Raw genomic sequence first — 21,123 nt, forward strand, 5'->3', positions numbered from 1 at the left:
TATAGAAGACTTATCTTTCTATATTTTCCCCCTTCAGGTAATGGTTCTGGATATTAACCCTGACTGTACTACTCCTCTATGTTTTTCTAACCTTTGATATCTATCCATCTTTAAGACCCAGCTGAGCTCTCACCTTTTTTAATAGATTATAATAACAATTGACATTTATTGAGCTTTTACTTTGTGTAAAGCACTGTGTTAATCACTTGACATGTATTGTGCTACACAGTCACTTTCAAAGTAGGTATTATAATTATCATCAGCATTTTATAAAGAATCTTGGACTCAGAAAGATTATGTACTAGGCCTAATGTAAACATTTTCTCCTCTGAAGAGTTATAACATCATAACTCTCATTTGGCAGTTATTCATAAATTGCTGTTCTCATATTTATGCATCATACTTTCAAGTAAATTTTATGGAGCATGAAGGGAGATACTCTCTTGTCCTTATCTCTGTTGCACTTGTGCCTTACATGTAGTAGATATGCATATTTAAAAGTAAATTAAAATTTAATTAGTTAATTTTAAAAATTAATTTAAAAATTAACCAACATTATTTGCTTTGCCAGCTCATATGTCTTAGATTCATTTTAATTGTTATGCCCCCCAACATACACACACATTTGGCTTAAGGCTATAATGCAGAAAGCCTCTCTGTTACAGTTTTCATTACTTATTTCACAAGGTAACACATTGTCTATGCCTAACTAAAAACCCAGTGTATATTGTAATACATAAAAGTAAACACTGGTATATCCTAACAATGGAATGTTATTCAATGCTAAAAAAAAGAAAAATGAGCTATCAAGCCATGAAAAGACATGGAGGAAACTAAACGCATAAACTAAGTGAAAGAAGCCAATCTGAAAAGGCTAAATAAATACTATATGATTCCACCTATGGAACATTCTGGAAAAAGCAGAACAATGGAGACAGTAAAAATACTAGTGGTTGCCTGGTTTTGATGGGAAGGGAGGGTTGAATAAGTGGGACACAGAGGATTTTTAGGGCAGTGAAACTACTCTGTATATTATAATGGTGGGTTCATGTCATTACACATTTGTCCAAACCCATAGAATGTACAACACCAAGAGTGAACCCTAATGAAATTAATGGGTGATAATGATGGGTCACTGTAGGTTCATTAATTGTAACAAATGTGCACTCTGGTGAAGAATGTCGATAATGGAGGAGACTATGCATGTGTGGAGGCAGGGGGTATATGGGAAATCTCTGTACTTTGTGTCCAGTTCTGCTGTGAACCTGAAACTGCTTAAAAAAAACCAGTCTATTAATAAAAAGTAAACACAAAGCAACAATAATTCTCCAGCTAATGTTATATAATTTATTGTGATAAATATGAACTAATTGGTTCTGTAACCAGTTAGAATGTGGACAATAGTGATTCATTCACTTCATGTTTTCAGGTAAAAAAAAGCAGCTGAGGTCCGACGAGTTGAAATAACATCTCCAGTGTCACACACTGGTTGAATAGAAGGTCTAGAGAACACAGGTCTTCTGACTCTTAGTCAATTATTCTTTACTCAGCATTATTTTTATACTATAATTTTATATCCTAATAATGGATGGTATCTTTGATAACCTTTCTTATTCATGTTCAACTTCTCGAGTTCTGTGACTACCCCACACTGACAATAAGCCTCTGTCAAGAAAAAATGCCACTTCCTAATGATTTACACATATACAAAACCCTGTTTTTCTTAAATTCAGAATAGAATCACATGTGGAATAGAATCACAGTCTTCATGAAGTCAAGATAGGTTTCTTTCCCTACTATGTACCTGATTGATTAGACAATCCAGTGGAAGCTTGATTAATCCTATATGACCTTATTTGTTATAAAGACATAGTCATTTTTGTCAATATTTTATGGCTCTGCAAATGTTCTTTTATTTATTCAGGTATTATGAAATTAACAGATTGTTCATTTTTACCTCCTGTTTTTTAGTTATTGACTTTTCCTCAATCTTTAATTTTCTTGCTTATCTTCTCAAGATTTAAAATCAGTACCTACTTATTACAGTAATTTGTGCCAGCTCTTTTAGTGGACTATAAGTCATTAGGACCTAAGTATTTTCACATATTAATTTTTTAAGTAATTTATTATGAGTCCCTTTTTTCTTAGCTCTTGCTTCTTTACTGAAAATTATAGTTAACCTTCCGAAGACCAAGTTTTAAACCTCTGTTAGGTTTTTCATTTGAGTCTGATAAGCCTAGTTGGTAGTTATTATTATTATCCTTATCTAAGATAGCAATTTTGTTTATCCAAGTTCATCATGATATGGAAAACTTTTTTTTCTTTTAAAATTATAACAGCTTTTAAAGTTTGTTCAAATACATAAATATATCTTTTTTTTGTCAATTACAGGTTGTTAAACTGAAGCAAATAGAGCATACTTTGAATGAGAAAAGAATATTACAGGCAGTGAATTTTCCTTTTCTTGTTCGACTGGAGTATTCTTTTAAGGTAAATTTTACTTCTATCTAAATGAGATATTTTCAACTTCATAGTTTTTAAATTACAAAGTTATAATAGGATTCTAATCTATATGATAAACCTGGAGAAAATGAATAAACAAAAAAGTAATATATTTAGATTTTATGTAATTAAGTCCTATTGTGCTTAAAAACTTAGGTGACATTTGAAAAGGTTTTGATTCTTATTGAGGAAATTGTTAAAGTTAATGTGTAATTAACTTTGTTAATGTGTAATTTTTCATGAAATGGTATTATAAAATCAAGTATTTTAATTTATCAAAATTCATAGTGACATCTTATTAAGCAAATCTTACACTCATACTAATGAATACACCCACATACCTTCTTCTCTTGAACCTTTGCTGCTGCAATCTCACTGTCGTCTTTTACTTAGTAATTTGTGCTCTAGCCTTTTCATTTATTTGAAGCAGAACAATCTTTGGCCCTCTGCTCAAGCACCTCATAAAGTTGCACAAGGTTTATTCTTTAAGTTGGCAGCTTTTCAGCTTTTTGGAATGATACTTAGCATCTCTCTACCAATTGATTAATATGGAACATTTTAGCCTTTTTCCTTTTTCCTCCTTTATTCTTTAAATCAAATGAAGATCTGTGTATTTAGGATGATGTTAAAAATCGTTAATCTCTCTGACCTAATTTAGTACATAAAATGTAAATATTCTTACTAACTTTTTCAAATTGTTTTTTAACTTTTGCTTACACTATAGCATTACGTCATTGCCACAGTGTTTAAGTGTTCAAGAGTTAAGTGTTCCCTGCAAGAGCAGGAACAGCAAAAATCCCATACTAATCTGTGGCAAGAGTACCAGGGGGGAGAAAATAAGTGCCCCAGTGTAGAAAAGTTAGGGCCTTTTCCATTTATTCTCTATTTCCCAATGTTAGTAATGTATCAGATTTTTTAATTTGTCTTTTTCTAATTGAACATGGTGTTATCTTAAAATATTTTCGTGCAAAATAATGTTTCATAATTTTGATTTAGTTATCCTTTTTATTTGTTCATAGGATAATTCTAATTTATACATGGTTATGGAATATGTCCCTGGTGGTGAAATGTTTTCACATCTAAGAAGAATTGGAAGGTTCAGGTAACTAACACTTTACACTCCTCAAATCTTTATATGCTGTGTGTTTGTTTTAAACCAAACTTTTAAGTTATTGTCAATGTTAAAAATTTATTTCATTTAATTTAGTAATATTTTAGCTATATGAAGAGTTACATGGAAACATTAATAAGAGGCCACATCATACTGAGTTTTAAAAATTAAATAAAAGCACCATGATAGCAGTATAAATATTCTAGCATTGGTAGGTATCATGAGGGTCCATTATTTGAAGACTATCCAGATATTGCAAAAATTTATTGAATTTAGACCAGTGTTTACTGAATAAATATTAATAATACATCTCTGGGGAAGAGGTTTGTGTAAGGATGAAGATAAGAAATAAATATATAGAAAAGATAATCATTGATATCATAGTGATAAAATTATGAAAGTTTGTTTTGCACAGATTTATTCTCCTTAACGTTGTTGCCATGTTGAGTTTTAAACATATATATGTAATTTAAAAGGAGTTTGTACCTTGTCATTAGGTTATTACTAATAAGGTCACACAGTTATTAAAAGAGTTTATACATTTTGTTAACTTTACCTGTGTGTAATAGTTTGTAAGCTACTACTGTTCCTTTAAAATCACTATTAGAATGAAGCTGAAACCAAGAGCAGGTCCAGCTTTGTTCAGTATACTGTATATTGACATTAATTAAAACATCAGTATGAATTCAAACAAGACTGTAGATGGTAATTCAATTCATGAAAACATGATGGTAGACTTGGATTACCATGAGATCATATTCAGTAATGGGCCAGAATGAGAGTTATTTTAGTTACCTGAGGCCTAAACCAAAATTCATTTATTGACCTAATATGTACAGGACACCTAATATATGTCAGGCACTGTGCTGATACAGAGTAACTTCTCTTTAATGATTTTTTTTTAACTTGCTGTTGTCCTCTCCTACACTCCTTGTCCAGGCAGGTCCAGAATTCTCATGTTGCCCTATGATAATTTAGAGTTTTACACTGAATTACCACACCTTAACCTGTCTTCAAAAAATATTTTATCCATTTTCTGTGATTATTTCTTTTCTTTGCAACTCCCCACACTCTTATTTCTTTAATACTTAACTTGATACTAAGAGGAAAGCAAGTTGATTGACATAATTCACACACAGGCATTGTCGTTTCTAACCTTTCACACATACTATTTATATACTTGAAAGGTTGCTAACTCCCACCTTAGAAACTTTGAGGCAACAGGAAGACTGAGTTATTGTTGAGCATGGTTCTAATCAGAATCAATGGAGTCATTACGATTCTCTACTTAAATAGTAACTGTCTAGACTTAAAGCTGCTACAACATTAAATGTTCCTTATAGAATATTTTGCTCTGACCTTTCAACAGTTTGATTAAAGATCTATGTAATGTTTGTGTACCTCCAATCAAACACCAGTGTGGAGATAAACGTAAAATGCTGAGTGCATCTTATGTTTATGATGATAAGATGATAAATGCCTCTTATATTAAGGGGTGTATGAAGAAAATGAGAGGGGACTTCCCAGGTCAAACGTTTCCAAAATTAGGGATAAATATTTCAGTGACCTGGATGATTCTTTTAATCTCCCTTTACAGTATTCTCATTCCTTGTCATAGGACATATGGTATACCTTGTAACAGTGTCATGATAGGGCTGGAACTGGAAGGATATTATAAAATATTGCCACAAAAGTGTTTTTCTTCACATATTCATTCATTTAACAAATATTTTCTGAGCACTTGGTGTGTATCAGGCTAGGACCTTGGAAATATAGTGAGTGACAAGCAAAAGGAGTAGCATATACAATCTCTTTTTAGAATTCCTATTTTTGGTGCTACCAGATCAAACTCATGTCAACCATCTTGAGGGAAATTCTATTCATAGTTAAGGTTGTTCATTGAGGACACAAATCTGAAAGTCATTGCAATATATCAGGAAGATTAGAAGAATTCAGTGTATACACTACAAGATGAAATAGAAACTCAAACTAGAAAACAGTACATCCTTTTGGAGTAATACCCAGAATATGGCATCAAAATTACCATAATCTATCAGTTAATCTGTGTATCCAGAACTGTGTGTATTTACCTAAATATACAGATTATACCTATGTTCAGGTATCTGTATAAATATGCATAGTAGAAGATTTGGAAATTTAGATACCAGGATTGAATCTGGTTTCTGAATGGGATTATTGGTATCTTTATTCTTCATTAATATTTTATGGCTTTTTTTCTATAATGAGCATATGTCACTTTTGTAATAGTAACAGCCTGGGTAAAATGGCATAAATCTGCAGATTAATGCAGAAATTCTTTAAGTACTTGAAATTTATGAGAAAGGTAGATGAGATGAGCCTATCATTAATAGCAATTGCCCTGACAGATAATCTAACTGGTGCTTTTCAGTCATTCTCAATGTCTTCTAACATGGCCAATAATAATTTAAATTACAATGACAATCTGAGAGTTAAGTTTTCTTCAACATATGCTGCCCACTAAGTATATCAAAGCATTATTTGAAGATGATTTATAGATTTAGTAAATATTTGGAAACTAACATGTTTCTTTACATATGTTTAAAAGAAAAAAAAATTTTTTTGCTCCCAAAATGCCTCTACCTCATGTTATTTTTTTTTTGTAAAATCTACTAATTACTATATGTTAACCCATTTTACTGAAATCAATGTTTTGTTTCTTTGTAGTGAACCCCATGCACGGTTCTATGCAGCTCAGATAGTGCTAACATTCGAGTACCTCCATTCACTAGACCTCATCTACAGAGATCTAAAACCTGAAAATCTCTTAATTGACCATCAAGGTTATATCCAGGTATGACTTGAACACATTATATATAATGTATTTGAGAAATACTAGGTAAGAAGTTATATGTATTTAACCACAACTACCAATATTGGATTCTTTTTTTTTTCTTTGAGGGAGACAATTCTTCCTAACAGTTTAAATTGAGCTCACAGTTCTGTTGCTATTACAGAACCAAAAGTTCCATCAAAGATGGAACCTGGGGCTTCCCTGGTGGCGCAGTGGTTGAGAGTCTGCCTGCCGATGCAGGGGACACGGGTTCGTGCCCCGGTCCGGGAAGATCCCACATGCCGCGGAGCAGCTGGGCCCGTGAGCCATGGCCGCTGGGCCTGCGCGTCCGGAGCCTGTGCTCTGCAATGGGAGAGGCCACAACAGTGAAAGGCCCGCGTACCGCAAAAAAAAAAAAAAAAAAAAAAAAAAAGATGGAACCTGTTTCTATCTCCCTTAGTCTATAGTTAAATATAATTTTTAGTGTGACAGTTTCTATAGCTCAGGAAGGCGAGCTAGAATCTGTTGAGTCAAGCAATCTATAGTATGTACCGTAAGCATTAGACTTCCTTCTTTGGAGATTTTTTTTCTCCCTACATGTGACGTAGGGGCATGTATGGGGCATCGTGTACTTTTGCCAAGATGGAAGGTCAGTAATAGAAATTAGAAGTTGTAAACTGATTTCAGGCTCCTGCGTAAAGAAATAATAGCTAAATTTGTGAGTACTCACTTAGTGCCAGGCATTATTCTAAGTGTTTTTACATGTATCACCTCTTTTAATTCTGATAACACTATGAAATGTAAATACTATTGTTATCCTCATTTTAAGATTAATGAAACTAAGGAACAGCAAGGTCACACACGTAGAGTCATAATTGAACCCCGTCAGCCTGTCCCAAGAGTCCATGCTTTTTAACACTACAGTACAGCTACGAAAGGAGGCCCAGCTACCAATAATGGACTGGTGGTAGTGTTTTCTTTCCATTTGTACTATCAATAGAATGAGAGCATTCCTTTTTACTCAGTTATTAAGATTCTCCCAGTGATGCTTTTGCACTTCTGAGGATGTAATTAAGGGCAGAGGACAATGCTGGACTTAAGGAACACTCCTAGCACTGCTTCATTTTTATTAAAACTATTTTTTTTTTTGGTTCATTTGTTTCTTTGTTTGTGTCAGGGAAAGGTTCTCCAGCATGGGTTGCTTTAACCTTTATTCACTAAACAGTGCCTTCTTGGATTAGTGTCAATTACATTGACTTAATTTTTTTCATGGTGTTAATTTTAACTCTGATTTTTAACTTTCAACTTAGGTACAGTAGTACATTTATTATGAAATAATAAATGTTTACAAGTTTTTTTGTCTTTTATAGGTCACAGACTTTGGGTTTGCCAAAAGAGTTAAAGGCAGAACTTGGACCTTATGTGGCACTCCAGAATATTTGGCTCCAGAAATAATTCTCAGCAAGGTATATTTATAATGTAGTTATGTAAGAAGTAGAAATATAAGGCATGCATCACTGTGGACTTTTATAAAAAAAAAGTTTATTGATCTAATTTTACATGTTTAATCTAAATATGAATTTAAATCTATTTGTTCATAATTACTAAAAAGTAATTGTTTAGAGTCTACCAGTAATCCCATTAACTGGTGATTTTAACTCTGAATCTGAGAGAATTAGTATGAATAAATCTGACCTCTAGACCCATGTTTTGAAGCCAAAAGCATAGCCTATTCATAATTATTCCCAATACAGGAGGGCGAGGAGGCCCTTGCTCTGGGTTACACCAAGAGGCAAACTAAAGACGACATGTACTAGTTGTCAATTCTTCCTTTGTTTCAACTTTACCACTTAAATGAAAAAAAATGTATGTGAATTATTTTTTAAAATTTTAGTTTAAAAATAGGAATATTATAGCAATTGAATAGTTATAGTCTTATTGAATACAGTTCTGCTTTTCTAAACAGTGCAAAATGTGGTGAGAGAAATTTTTAATCGTATCACAAAGAATGATTTAACTTTTGTTTTCCTTTCTACTGCCATCCCTTGGTGGAGAAAGCCAGAAAGGAGCGACTGATAATAACTGGGCACAGGAGCCAGGAAAGAGAAAGGGATAACACAGATGCTTTGATAATTACACATTGAACAACTACCCCCTGAATCATTGAAATTTGGCTAACCTACAGAAGTATTAGAATAAAATAATTCTTTCAGCGTTCCTCTCATTATCTTACATAATTTATATCATTTATAACTTTTACTCTTTTATAATCTAAATATCATTAACATATTTCTTCTTTAAGTACATTTAACAAATAATGATAACATAGTAGGGACCAAAACTTTAAAAACTGTATGTGTGTATATATTTATATATATATGTGGTAAAAGAAATAGCTATTCACTGTATGAAATTTGGAAAATATAGAAAAATATAAAGAAAGAATCAAAAAACCTATAATCTCACCATCCAGAGGTAGCCTTTTAAAAAAAACATTTTAATATATTTTTCTATGCATGTTATAGTGAATGTACAGTTTTGTATTCAGCTTTTTCACTTGAATGATAATAAGCATGCAAATATAATTCTAATGGCTTATTTGAAAATGTACCATATTGTATTTTGCCATTCTTCTATTGTTGAGTATTTAGGTTATTTCAGTTTTTTCGATTATAGATCACTGTGATAAACATCTTTGTACATAAAGCTTTTTCTATATTTTAAATTATTTTTTTAGGATAGATTCCTAGAAGTGGAATTACAGGGTCAGAGAGTATGAACATTTTTAAGGCTTTCAATACATGTTGCCAAAGCACTGTCCAAAAAGATTGTAGCAATTTTGCACTTCTCAGCAGTGTTTGAGAGTACCTGTTTCACCACACTTTCTCCAGCATTGGGTATTCTTGTTTTAAAAACCATTACTAATTTGATAGACAGTAAATGATATCTAATTATTTTAAGTCTTATGTCTGATTATTAGATTGTTTTAATGCTTAATAGCCATTTGGTATTTCTTTGTGTGTATGAATTATTAGTTCATGTCCTTTGCCCATTTTTCTATTATAATTTAGTTTTTCTTACTGATTTGTTTTAGTTTTCCATACCTAGGGTATTGAAAGCATCTGGAATACTTATTATGAACATTAGTACACAATCCAAAACATAGAAATCAGTTTGGTAAAAGGATCTGTTTCAACGTTACATGCTTTCATTATAGCAAAAAAACATGCTAATTACATTATTAATGAATTGAATTTAAAGAATTAAAGCAAAGTTGATGCCATTTCTATTAGCAAAACAAAGTACTATTACTATTTTACTAGTCTCTCTCATTTTAAAAACATACAGAAGCAGGAAATAAAAAGAAAAAATCTCTATATTATTATATTTTAGCCAGTAATTTGAAAATTAAATAGTTTATAAGCTAAATTTTTGAAAAAAGGTTGGACTAGGGGGAGTGGCGAAGGTAATTAAAGGCTGTATGTGATGGCAGACCAAAAGATCTGGCAAGAACTCAGCTCATTTCTCTCCATGATCAAGTTGTTTTGTTTTTTTTCATAATCTTTTGTGCCAGTTGACACTGATTATGGCTGATAACAAACTTTATATAAACATGTTAATATTTTATTCTTATTTATTTTCTTATCAATACTTCTAAATCTTAATTTTTTTTTTTTTTTACTTTTTAAATGTCTTTTTAATTCACTTTTTATATGCAGTAACATTATTCTTTTCAGTGAACAGCTCTATGAGTTCTGACAAATGCATGTAGTCATGTAACTCTCCCCACAATCAAACTATAGAACAGTTGCAATTTACTTTTTTGAAATGAACTCTATCTTGAACATCTTGCCATATTGGTTTGGAAAAAATCTGCCTCTTTCATTTCACCGTTGTATGGTGTTCCACTGTGTGGATGTACCATAACGTATTTACCAACCCCTAGCGATGGACATTTAGACAGTTTCCAGATTTTCACTTTTACAAACAGTACCGTAATAAATATACAATACGGGCACACGGATATTTGCATCCTTGTGTATTACCACAGAATTAAATTCCTAAAAGTGGAATCGCTGGGTCAAAGGAGATTGTGCATCTTGTTGAGAGATAGCACACAGCTAAATCATTCTTTTACAAGTGTGCTTCGGTGCAGAGTCCCACCAACAGTCCATGAGAAACTGTCTCCTTGTGGACAACTATGGTTGTCATCAAACATTTAAATATTTGCTAATCCAGAAGATTAAAAAAATCATAACTTATTTCAATTTAGAGAAATCTTAATTTTAATAGGCTTAACATGAAAAAAAAAAAGAAACCTTAGAATTGTACATTTGGTTTGCAACACACTCTTTATACACATCATTTCCTTTCATTTGATGTAGTCCCCACAAAATCCCATGAATTAGTTATCTTTCTTGTATACCTTTTAGAGATGAGAAACAAAACACTAGATGAATAAAGTATACTTAAATATTTACATTTATTATGTTCCACATTAAACTTTTAGCTTTCATAAGATCCTGTGAAGTGGATGGGATTATCCCGAGTATATTCACCCTCTTAACCCCAACAATATAGAATATTTTGAAGTCAACTCCACTGTTTATTATGAAGTACAATATCTACTCTTTCATTTTAAAACTTTTGACCTTTCTAAGTATTCTCTAGAAAACCTGATTCATAATATTATGGAACTAGATTGGGCTTTAAGGGGTAATTTGGTCCAATTCCCTTCCTACTGTTGAGCAACAACTAAATTATCCCAATTAAACAGGGCATTTTTTATTGTCTTTAATAGTCTTAATGATTTTAGGAAGATTTAATAATATTTCCTAATATCCAATTTCAGTATCTGGAAATTTGCCCCTTTGTTTAATTCAAATCTGACCTGATACATTTTGTTTATTTTTTATTTTATCCTGAATTACTGCTCAGCAACTGCTTTTTAAAAATTTTCATATGCTTGAAGATCACTTTGAAATAATTTATGACTTCATTCTCCTCTGAGTGAATTAAGTAATAATTGACATTTGGTGTTGGTTTATCTTAGGGCTACAATAAGGCAGTGGATTGGTGGGCATTAGGAGTGTTAATCTATGAAATGGCAGCTGGCTACCCCCCATTCTTTGCAGACCAACCAATTCAGATTTATGAAAAGATTGTTTCCGGAAAGGTAAGTAATACAATTTATTATTCCTTTATTATTCATTATTTCTATAAATGAATTTTAAGCTTTGTAGATTGAAACCATTTGATGTCATCAGAATATTACCCTAAATTGGGAAAAAGACAGAAATATCCATAGTTGCTGCCCTTATATTTAGCAGCTCAAATGAGCAGCACTCATTTAAGATAGCGTAAATACTGAATCGTTGAAGTCTTTTAAGTAAAAAAGGGCAATTTTACAAACATATTAGCAAAATAATAAAGCAGTTTCCATTATTAGCATTTTTATCACTTGTAAAACACAGGATCATAGCCCTAATTCTTCCATATTCCTTCAAATAAATAAAAATTGTTAGTTATTTCATGTGGGTATCTGCTTGGAGAGAAGTTTTAGGGGCTGTTTTTATATGCCGTTGCTTTTTTAGGAGAGACTTGTTTGAATTATGTCAAACATTACAAAATTGGAAGTAGACATAGAATAGATAAGCCTTTTTAAGATGGGACTTCATAGAAATGATGTAAACAGTTTTTCATGTTAATGTGATTATAATTGCCATTGATCTTTAGCAAGTATGAAAATAACATTAATTCTTCTTGAATATGAGTAGATGTACTATAAGTCAGAGTATTTTACATTTTGTAATTACTCCATAAACCTTTCTTCTTTAGCATTTATAATCCCTAATTTTGTTTCCAAGAGTATTTTGTTTAAAGTCAATCATTCACTCTTGCCGTAACTCATGCATTAGATCCTTTTTAAAAATACTGCAGTCAGTTTTAATAGAGATGAGCCTGATTCAGTAGGCTTTCAAAAATTCCCAGAAGGCCTTCTATGCATTTATGACAGAGTTCATGGGAAGGGATAGTTTCCTTATATTTCCTTATTTTTCCTTTTCCTACATGTGGTACGCTCTATTAGTTTGTTTTGTTTGTTTGTTTTTGATCATATAACATCAGTCTTGACATGACATTCCCTGAGATGTGATATAGTTGAATTTTTTGTATTTTGTGAAAGGCAGAGATAAGCCTAATCAACCTAAAGAATCTGGAAGGAGATAGAAGAAAAATCTGGTTTTTTATATCTCAGCCAGATTCATGTTCTATATTTCGTATGAAAGCTGACCCTTAGCATTCATGAACTTAAAATTTATAATGTCAGCTATTCAGAAGGTACCTTCAATGTCCATAATATAATAATTTATCTTTGTTACTAAGACCCAAATTTAAATAGCTGGATGGAACAAGACACCAATAGAATGAGTCTCTCCAGCCACCTAGGACCCACATCTCAACACAGTGTTGTTCCATATGTCATAGTGCATATGCAGTCTATAGGGATCACAAGATTTTCAGTTATATTTTACTGTATTTTATGGGAGGAAGTTTTATATTATGGCAGGTTCACAAACTAGGGGACTAACTAAAGAATGCATACTTCAACTATGTCAAAGGTAAAAAATAAATACCTCTTACAGCTAACTAAGCTAGGTTTTTGAAAGATTCACACTAAAGTAATATAGAAAAGCAGACGAAGTATTGATATTTAGGTAATTAAGTATTACTGCTGTCCCTGCTACATTTGTAGATCTCTAAGCTTCAGGTTTCTTATCTTTGTAATTGTTTTCACCCAGCAGAATATTAAAGCCAAAGTAAGAGAACTTTTGAGATGAACAAAACAAAAAATCAAGAAAAATTAATAGACAAGGCAGTGGTTTATTATTTAAGAATTTGAGAAGTGATTATGTAAAATCTCAAGAGAAAATAAGGCCAAAGGTCATATGAAGAATGAGAGGACTAAAATACTTTTAAATAACTGAATGGGAGAAGCATATTTTACTAGTACAAAGACTAAGAATGCAGAAATTATAGTAATAGTTCCAAATAATTTAATTACAGTTAATTACAGAGTTCCTGAATCTTTACTATATTGCTTTTATTTATACTTAATTTCATAGGAGGAATCAAATTTTCTGACAAGGATGCTGTCATAACTAAATTTTATTTACTTAGAAAAATTGTTTTAGCTAAAACAAATGTATCTTCATCTGTATGAATTGGCCTCTGTTTGCCAATCATTGTACATTGTGTAATTTTTTTTTGGCTACTTATGAATATGTTTTTATTTCATATCAAACTTTAACATTTAGAATCCAATGGTAGCACACGGTTTAAATTTAAATCTGCATAAATTCTAAAATTGTAACAGTTTAAATCCTGGTCACCTTAGAAGAGAAGAGTAGCAACATAAAATTTTATCATATCACAATATCTGATTTTTTTCCTTTATTTATTAGAAATACTATAGGGTGTTTGGTGTACTATTGTTTTTAACTAAAGGTGCCAGATTATCTCTCCCCATATTGTAAAGTTTTCATTCCTTGTTCTCTTTATGCATAAAGTAGAACTCGTGAAAACAAAATAATTGTTATTAAGTGATCTCTAGGATCTGTATTATTTGAATGTAAAATCATATTCACATTTCCCAATAAAACCATCTGTTTCAGCACTCAAATCCAAACTAGAAGTTATCTCTATCCACATTACAGAGTATTATTGTCTCTCTAGTTAGTAGCTAAAAGTCAAATTGGAGACGAACTTGTTTTCAAATTTTTTAATTGTTCAAGTCATTGAAAATCCACTTTTGGTCTTACAGATCCTGTATTTGTATTTAAATTTTTTAATGGTTTTAATGATATCAAATAACATTTAAAAATATACTTTGCATTCAGAATTTTTTCTTTTTTTAAAAAGCATGGTATTTTATGCAACAATATTTTATGTTGATTATATTTTTGGAAACAATGTTATAAAGATTATAGGTATCATTGACTTATCAAAGTTAAATGAAATGTGTTTAATGAAGTGATTAATTATTAAAGTACATATATTTGAACATTAGATTTTTACGTTCTTTCTCTATTTACAATATTTTAATTCAAACTGGTATTTATAAATGTACAGAAAGATGATCAATCAGCTTGTTAGATCCTCTCCTACACATATTTTGCCTTTAAAAAAAACAGAGGAGGTGGTATTTATTTATTTATTTTTATTGGGGTATAGTTGTTTAACAATGTTGTGTTAGTTTCTACTGTACAGCGAAGTGCATTTCCCTGTGCTATACAGCAAGTTCTTATTATTTATCTATTTTATACATATTAGTGTGTATATGTCAATCTCAATCTCCCAATTCATCCCACCACCCATGCCCCCTACTTCCCCCGCTTGGTGTCCATACGTTTGTTCTCTACATCTGTGTCTCTTTTTCTGCCAGCAAACTGGTTCATCTGTACCATTTTTCTAGATTCCACATATATGCGTTAATATATGATATTTGCTTTTCTCTTTCAGACTTAACTTCACTCTGTATGACACTCTCTAGGTCCATCCATGTCTCTATAAATAACCCAATTTTGTTCCTTTTTATGGCTAAGTAATATTCCATGTATATATGTATCACATCTTCTTTATATATTTGTCTGTTGATGGACATTTAGCTTGGTTCCATGACCTGGCTATTGTAAATAATGCTGCAATGAATATTGGGGTGCATGTATTTTTTTGAATTGTGGTTTTCTCTGGGTATGTGCCCAGTTGTGGGATTGTTGGATCATATGGTAATTCTATTTTCAGTTTTTTCAGGAACCTCCATACTGTTCTCCATAGTGGCTGTATCAATTTACATTCCCACCAACAGTGCAAGAGGGTTCCCTTTTCTCCACACCCTCTCCGCATTTATTGTTTGTAGACTTTCTGATGATGCCCATTCTAATCGGTGTAGTTTTGATTTGCATTTCTCACTAAATAATTAGTGATGTTGAGCAGCTTTTCTTGTGCCTCTTGGCCATCTGTATGTCTTTGGAGAAGTGTCTATTTAGGCCTCCCACCCATTTTTTGATTGGGTTGTTTGTTTTTTTGATATTGATCTTCATGAACTGTTTATATATTTTGGAGATTAATCCTTTGCCCATTGATTCGTTTGCAAATATTTTCTCCCATTCTGGGGGTTGTCTTTTTGTCTTATTTATGGTTTTCTTTGCTGTGCAAAAGCTTTTGTTTCATTAGGTCCCATTTGTTTATTTTTGTTTTTATTTCCATTACTCTAGGAGGTCAAAAAAGATCTTGCTGTGATTTATGTCAAAGAGTTTTCTTCCTATGATTTCCTCTAAGAGTTTTATAGTGTCTGGTTTTACATTGAGGTCTTTAATCCATTTTGAGTTTATTTTTGCATATGGTGTTAGGGAGTGTTCTAATTTCATTCTTTTACATGTAGCTGCCCAGTTTTCCCAGCACCACTTATTGAAGAGACTTGTCTTTTCTCCATTGTATATTCTTGCCTCCTTTGTCATAGATTAGTTGACCATAGGTGCGTGGGTTTATCTCTGGGCTTTCTATCCTGTTCCATTGATCTATATTTCTGTTTTTGTGCCAATACCATATTGTCTTGATTACTGTAGCTTTTTCTGCATCTATTGAGATGATTATATGGTTTTTATCCTTCAATCTGTTAATATGCTGTGTCACATTGATTAATTTGTGTATATTGAAGAATCCTTGCATCCCTGGGATAAATGCCACTTGATCATGGTGTATGATCCTTTTAATGTGTTGTTGGATTCTGTTTGCTAGTATTTTGTTGAAGATTTTTGCATCTATATTCATCAATGATATTGGTCTGTAATTTCCTTTTTTTGTAGTATCTTTATATGGTTTTGGTATCAGGGTGATGATGGCCTCGTAGAATGAGTTTGGGAGTGCAGTTCCTTACACTGCAATTTTTTGGAAGATTTTGAGAAGGATGGGTGTTAGCTCTTCTCGAAATGTTTGATAGAATTCACCTGTGAAGCCATCTGGTCCTGGACTTTTGTTTACTGGAAGATTTTTAATCACAGTTTCAATTTCAGTACTTGTGATTGGTCTGTTCATAATTTCTCTTTCTTCTTGGTTCAGTCTCTCAAGGTTGTGCTTTTCTAAGAATTTGTCCATTTCTTCCAGGTTGTCCATTTTATTGGCATATCGTTGCTTGTAGTAGTCTCTTAGGATGCTTTGTATTTCTGCACTGTCCGTTGTAACTTCTCCTTTTTTATTTCTAATTTTATTGATTTGCATCCTCTCCCTCTTTTTCTTGATGAGCCTGGATAAAGGTTTATCAGTTTTGTTTATCTTCTCAAGGAACCAGCTTTTAGTTTCATTGATCTTTGCTATTGTTTTCTTCATTTCTATTTGATTTATTTCTGATCTTATTTTTATGATTTCTTTCCTTCTACTAACTTTGGGTTTTGTTTGTTCTCCTTTCTCTAGTTCCTTTAGGTGTAAAGTTAGATTGTTTATTTGAGATTTTTCTGGTTTATTGAGGTAGGATTGTATTGCTATAGCCTTCCCTCTTCGAACTGCTTTTGCTGCATCCCATAGGTTTTGTGTCATTGTGTTTTCATTGTCATTTGTCTCTAGGTATTTTTTGATTTCCTCTTTGATTTCTTCAGTGATCTCTTGGTTATTTATTTAGTAAAGTATTTTTTAGCCTCCTTGTGTTTACATTTTTTGTTTTTCCTATAATTTATTTCTAATCTCATAGCATTGTGGTTGGAAAAGATGCTTGATATGATTTCAGTTTTCATAACTTTACCAATGCTTGATTTGTGACCCAAGATGTGATCTATTCTGGAGAATGTTCCATGTGCACTTGAGAAGAAAGTGTAATCTTCTGTTTTCAGGTGGAATGTCCTATAAATATCAATTAAACCTATCTAGTCTATTGTGTCATTTAAAGCCTGTGTTTCCTTTTTTATTTTCATTTTGGATGATTTGTCCATTGGTGAAAGTCGGCTGTTAAAGTCCCCTAGTATGATTCTGTTACTGTTGATTTCCCCTTTTATGGCTGTTAGCATTTGCCTTATGTATTGAGGTGCTCCTATGTTGGGTGCATAAATATTTACAATTGTTATAGCTTCTTCTTGGATTGATCCCGTGATTATTATGTTGTCTCCTTCTTTGTCTCTTGTAACAGTCTTTATTTTAAAGTCTATTTTGTCTTATATGAGAATTGCTACTCCAGCTTTCTTTTGATTTCCATTTGCATGGAATATCTTTTTCCGTCCCCTCACTTTCAGTCTGTATGTGTCCCTAGGTCTGAAGTGGGTCTCTTGTAGACAGCATATATACAGGTCTTGTTTTTGTATCCATTCAGCCAGTCTGTCTTTTGGTTGGAGTGTGTAATCTATTCACATTTAAGGTAATTATCGATATGTATGTTCCTATTACCATTTTCTTAATTGTTTTGGGTTTGTTTTTGTAGGTCCTTTTCTTCTCTTGTGTTTCCCACTTAGAGAAGACTCTTTAGCATTTGTTGTAGAGCTGGTTTGGTGGTGAATTCTCTTAGCTATTGCTTGTCTGTAAAGCTTTTGATTTCTCTGTCGAATCTGAATGAGATTCTTGCCTGGTAGAGTATTCTTGGTTGTAGGTTGTTCCCTTTCATCACTTTAAATATATCATACCACTCGCTTCTGGCGAGAATTTCTGCTGATAAATCAGCTGTTAAATGTATGGAGTTACCTTGCATGCTATTTGTCATTTTTTCCTTGTTTATTTTAATATTTTTTTTGTCTTTAATTTTTTTCAGTTTGATTACTATGTGTCTCGGCTTGTTTCTCCTTGGGTTTATCCTGCCTGGGACTCTCTGTGCTTCCTGGACTTGGGTGGCTATTTCCTTTCCCATGTTAGGGAAGTTTTCTACTATAATCTCGTTAGGTAAGCTTTCTACTATAATCTCTTCAAATATTTTCTTGGGTCCTTTCTCTCTTTTCCGTCTGGGACCCCTATAATGTGAATGTTGGTGCATTTAATGTTGTCCCAGAGTCTCTTAGGCTGTCTTCATTTCTTTTCATTCTTTTTTCTTTATTCTGCTCTGTGGCAGTGATTTCCACCATTGTGTCTTCTAGGTCACTTATCCATTCTTCTGCCTCAGTTATTCTGCTGTTGATTCCTTCTAGTGTATTTTTCATTTCAGTTATTGTATTGTTCATCTCTGTTTGTTTGTTCTTTAATTCTTCTGGGTCTTTGTTAAACATTTCTTGCATCTTCTTGATCCTTGCCTCCATTCTTTTTCCAAGGGCCTCAATCATCTTCACTATCATTATTCTGAATTTTCTGGAAAGTTGCCTATCTCCACTTCATTTAGTTGTTTTTCTCAGGTTTTAGCTTGTTCCTTCATCTGGGACATAGTCCTCTGCCTTTTCATTTTGTCTATCTTTCTGTGTTTGTGGTTTCATTCTGCAGGCTGCAGGATTGTAGTTCTTCTTGCTTTTGCTCTCTGCCCTCTGGTGGTTGAGGCTATCTAAGAGGCTTGTGCAACCTTCCTGATGGGAGGGACTGGTAGTGGGTAGAGCTGGGCATCCCTCTGGTGGGCAGAGCTCAGTAAAACTTTAATCTGCTTGTATGCTGATGGGTGGGGCTGGGTTCCCTCCCTGTTGGCTGTTCGGCCTGAGGCGACCCAGCACTGCTGCCTACAGGCTCTTTGGTGGGGCTAATGGCGGACTCCAGGAGGGCTGACTCCAGTGAGTACTTCCCAGAACTTCTGCTGCCAGTGTCCTTGTCCCTGCAGTGAGCCACAGCCACTCCACCCCGCCCCCCGCAGGAGACCCTCCAACACTAGCAGGTAGGTCTGGTTTTGTCTCCTATGGGGTCACTCCTCCTTCCCCCGGGTCCTGATGCACACACTATTTTGTGTCTGCCCTCCAAGAATGGAGTCTCTGTTTCCCCCAGTCCTGTCAAAGTCCTGCAATCAAACTCCATTGGCCTTCAAGTCTGATTCTCTGAGGATTCCTCCTCCCATTGCCAGACCCCCAGGTTGGGAAGTCAGAACCTAGGGCTCAGAACCTTCACTCCAGTGTGTGGACTTCTGTGGTATAATTGTTCTCCAGTTGAGAGTCGCCAACCCAGCAGTTTTGGGATTTGATTTTATTGTGATTGCGCCCCTCCTACCATCTCATTGCAGCTCTCCTTTGTCTTGGATGTGGGGTATCTTTCTTGGTGAGTTCCAGTGTCTTTCTGTCAATGATTGTTCAGTAGTTAGTTGTGATTCCAGTGTTCTCGCAAGAGGGAGTTGGAGGTGGTATTTAAATGTCAAATTATTCACGCAATATTAAGATTCAGGTTTAGAAATGCATAGTTAACAGAAAAGTCTTATAATTCCCACATTAACTGTGCCTCATCCTAGCAATACATATGCTGAGTTTCTGTATATAGTCTTTAAATTTAATACTTCAGTGCCATATACTCTATACAAGAATCAGTTATGGTTTCCACAGCAACTCTATCTGGCTGCATTACCCTTGTTAATACAAAAGTTAACGTTGTATTCAAAAATGACATTTGCAGATAAGGTGGCAGGCAAGTAACAGCTGTGTGGAAACCTTAAAGTTAGAGTTCTTTGTTTTTTGGGTTTTTTTGCGGTACGCAGACCTCTCACTGTTGCGGCCTCTCCCGTTGCAGAGCACAAGCTCCGGACGCACAGGCTCAGCAGCCATGGCTTACGGGCCCAGCCGCTCCGCGGCATGTGGGATCTTCCCGGACCGGGTTACGAACCCGCATCCACTGCATCGGCAGGCAGACTCTCAACCACTGCGCCACCAGGGAAGCCCTAAAGTTAGAGTTTTTGGCTTACGTAATTAAAAAAAATTCTTAGCTCCATTTTGTATGAAGTAAATATTATTCCATTTTTAATGAGCACCAAAAATGTACAAGGAGACACTATACAAAATATAAAGTTGTAAACGTATGTATACACAAAATGATCCAAGAGTGAGTTAATTTTTTTTTTTTTTTTTTTTTTTGCGGTATGCGGGCTTCTCACTGTTGTGGCCCCTCCCGTTGCAGAGTACAGGCTCCGGACGTGCAGGCCCAGCGGCCACGGCTCACGGGCCCAGCCGCTCTGCGGCATGTGTGATCCTCCCGGACCAGAGCACGAACCCATGTCCCCTGCATCGGCAGGCGGACTCTCAACCACTGCGCCACCAGGGAAGCCCCCAAGAGTTAGTTAACTTTTTCCTAAAGAGCAATCCACATTCACATGAAGTGTAGTTGATTAGCAGCCAGATGGCTATTCCCTTCTATGTCCAAGGTCCCCAAGACCATTCCCAGGTTAGGTGATTCACTAGGACGACTCACAAAATTCAGCATATAGTAATACTCAAGGAATGAATACCTTTCATTGTAACAAGTACCTTACAAAAAAGTTTATAAACTAAAATCAGCAAAGGCAAAAGTCACATGGGGTAATGTCCAGAGGAAGCCAGCACAAGCTTTCAAGAGCCCTCTCCCAAAGGAGTCAAAAAGGATGCTTCATTCCTCCAGCAACAAATTTGGCAACATGGATGAAATGTTATCTATCAGGGAAGCACAGTAAAGACTCAGTGCCCAAGGGTTTTATTGGGATTACATATACACCCTCTACCTAACACATAGCAAAATCCCAGACTCCCAGAACAAAAACAGATGTTCAGCATAAACCATATTATTTGTACCAACAGTC

General features: G+C 33.9%; 1 protein-coding gene across 9 annotated transcripts in view; it reads left to right on the forward strand.

Moving 5' to 3' along the window:
* The window catches only part of PRKACB (protein kinase cAMP-activated catalytic subunit beta), a 143,116-nt gene that overhangs the window by 106,103 nt on the left and 15,890 nt on the right, over nt 1-21,123 (forward strand). For all 9 annotated transcript variants that reach the window (XM_067726707.1, XM_067726710.1, XM_067726706.1 and 6 more), the window contains 5 exons: nt 2,392-2,490; nt 3,522-3,604; nt 6,320-6,446; nt 7,796-7,891; nt 11,479-11,601. In XM_067726707.1, coding sequence (XP_067582808.1) covers nt 2,392-2,490; nt 3,522-3,604; nt 6,320-6,446; nt 7,796-7,891; nt 11,479-11,601 — 528 coding nt within the window. The remainder of the gene's footprint in view (nt 1-2,391; nt 2,491-3,521; nt 3,605-6,319; nt 6,447-7,795; nt 7,892-11,478; nt 11,602-21,123) is intronic.

Source organism: Pseudorca crassidens, chromosome 2 (assembly GCF_039906515.1).
Source record: "Pseudorca crassidens isolate mPseCra1 chromosome 2, mPseCra1.hap1, whole genome shotgun sequence".
In the NCBI taxonomy this organism is placed as follows: Eukaryota; Metazoa; Chordata; class Mammalia; order Artiodactyla; family Delphinidae; genus Pseudorca; species Pseudorca crassidens.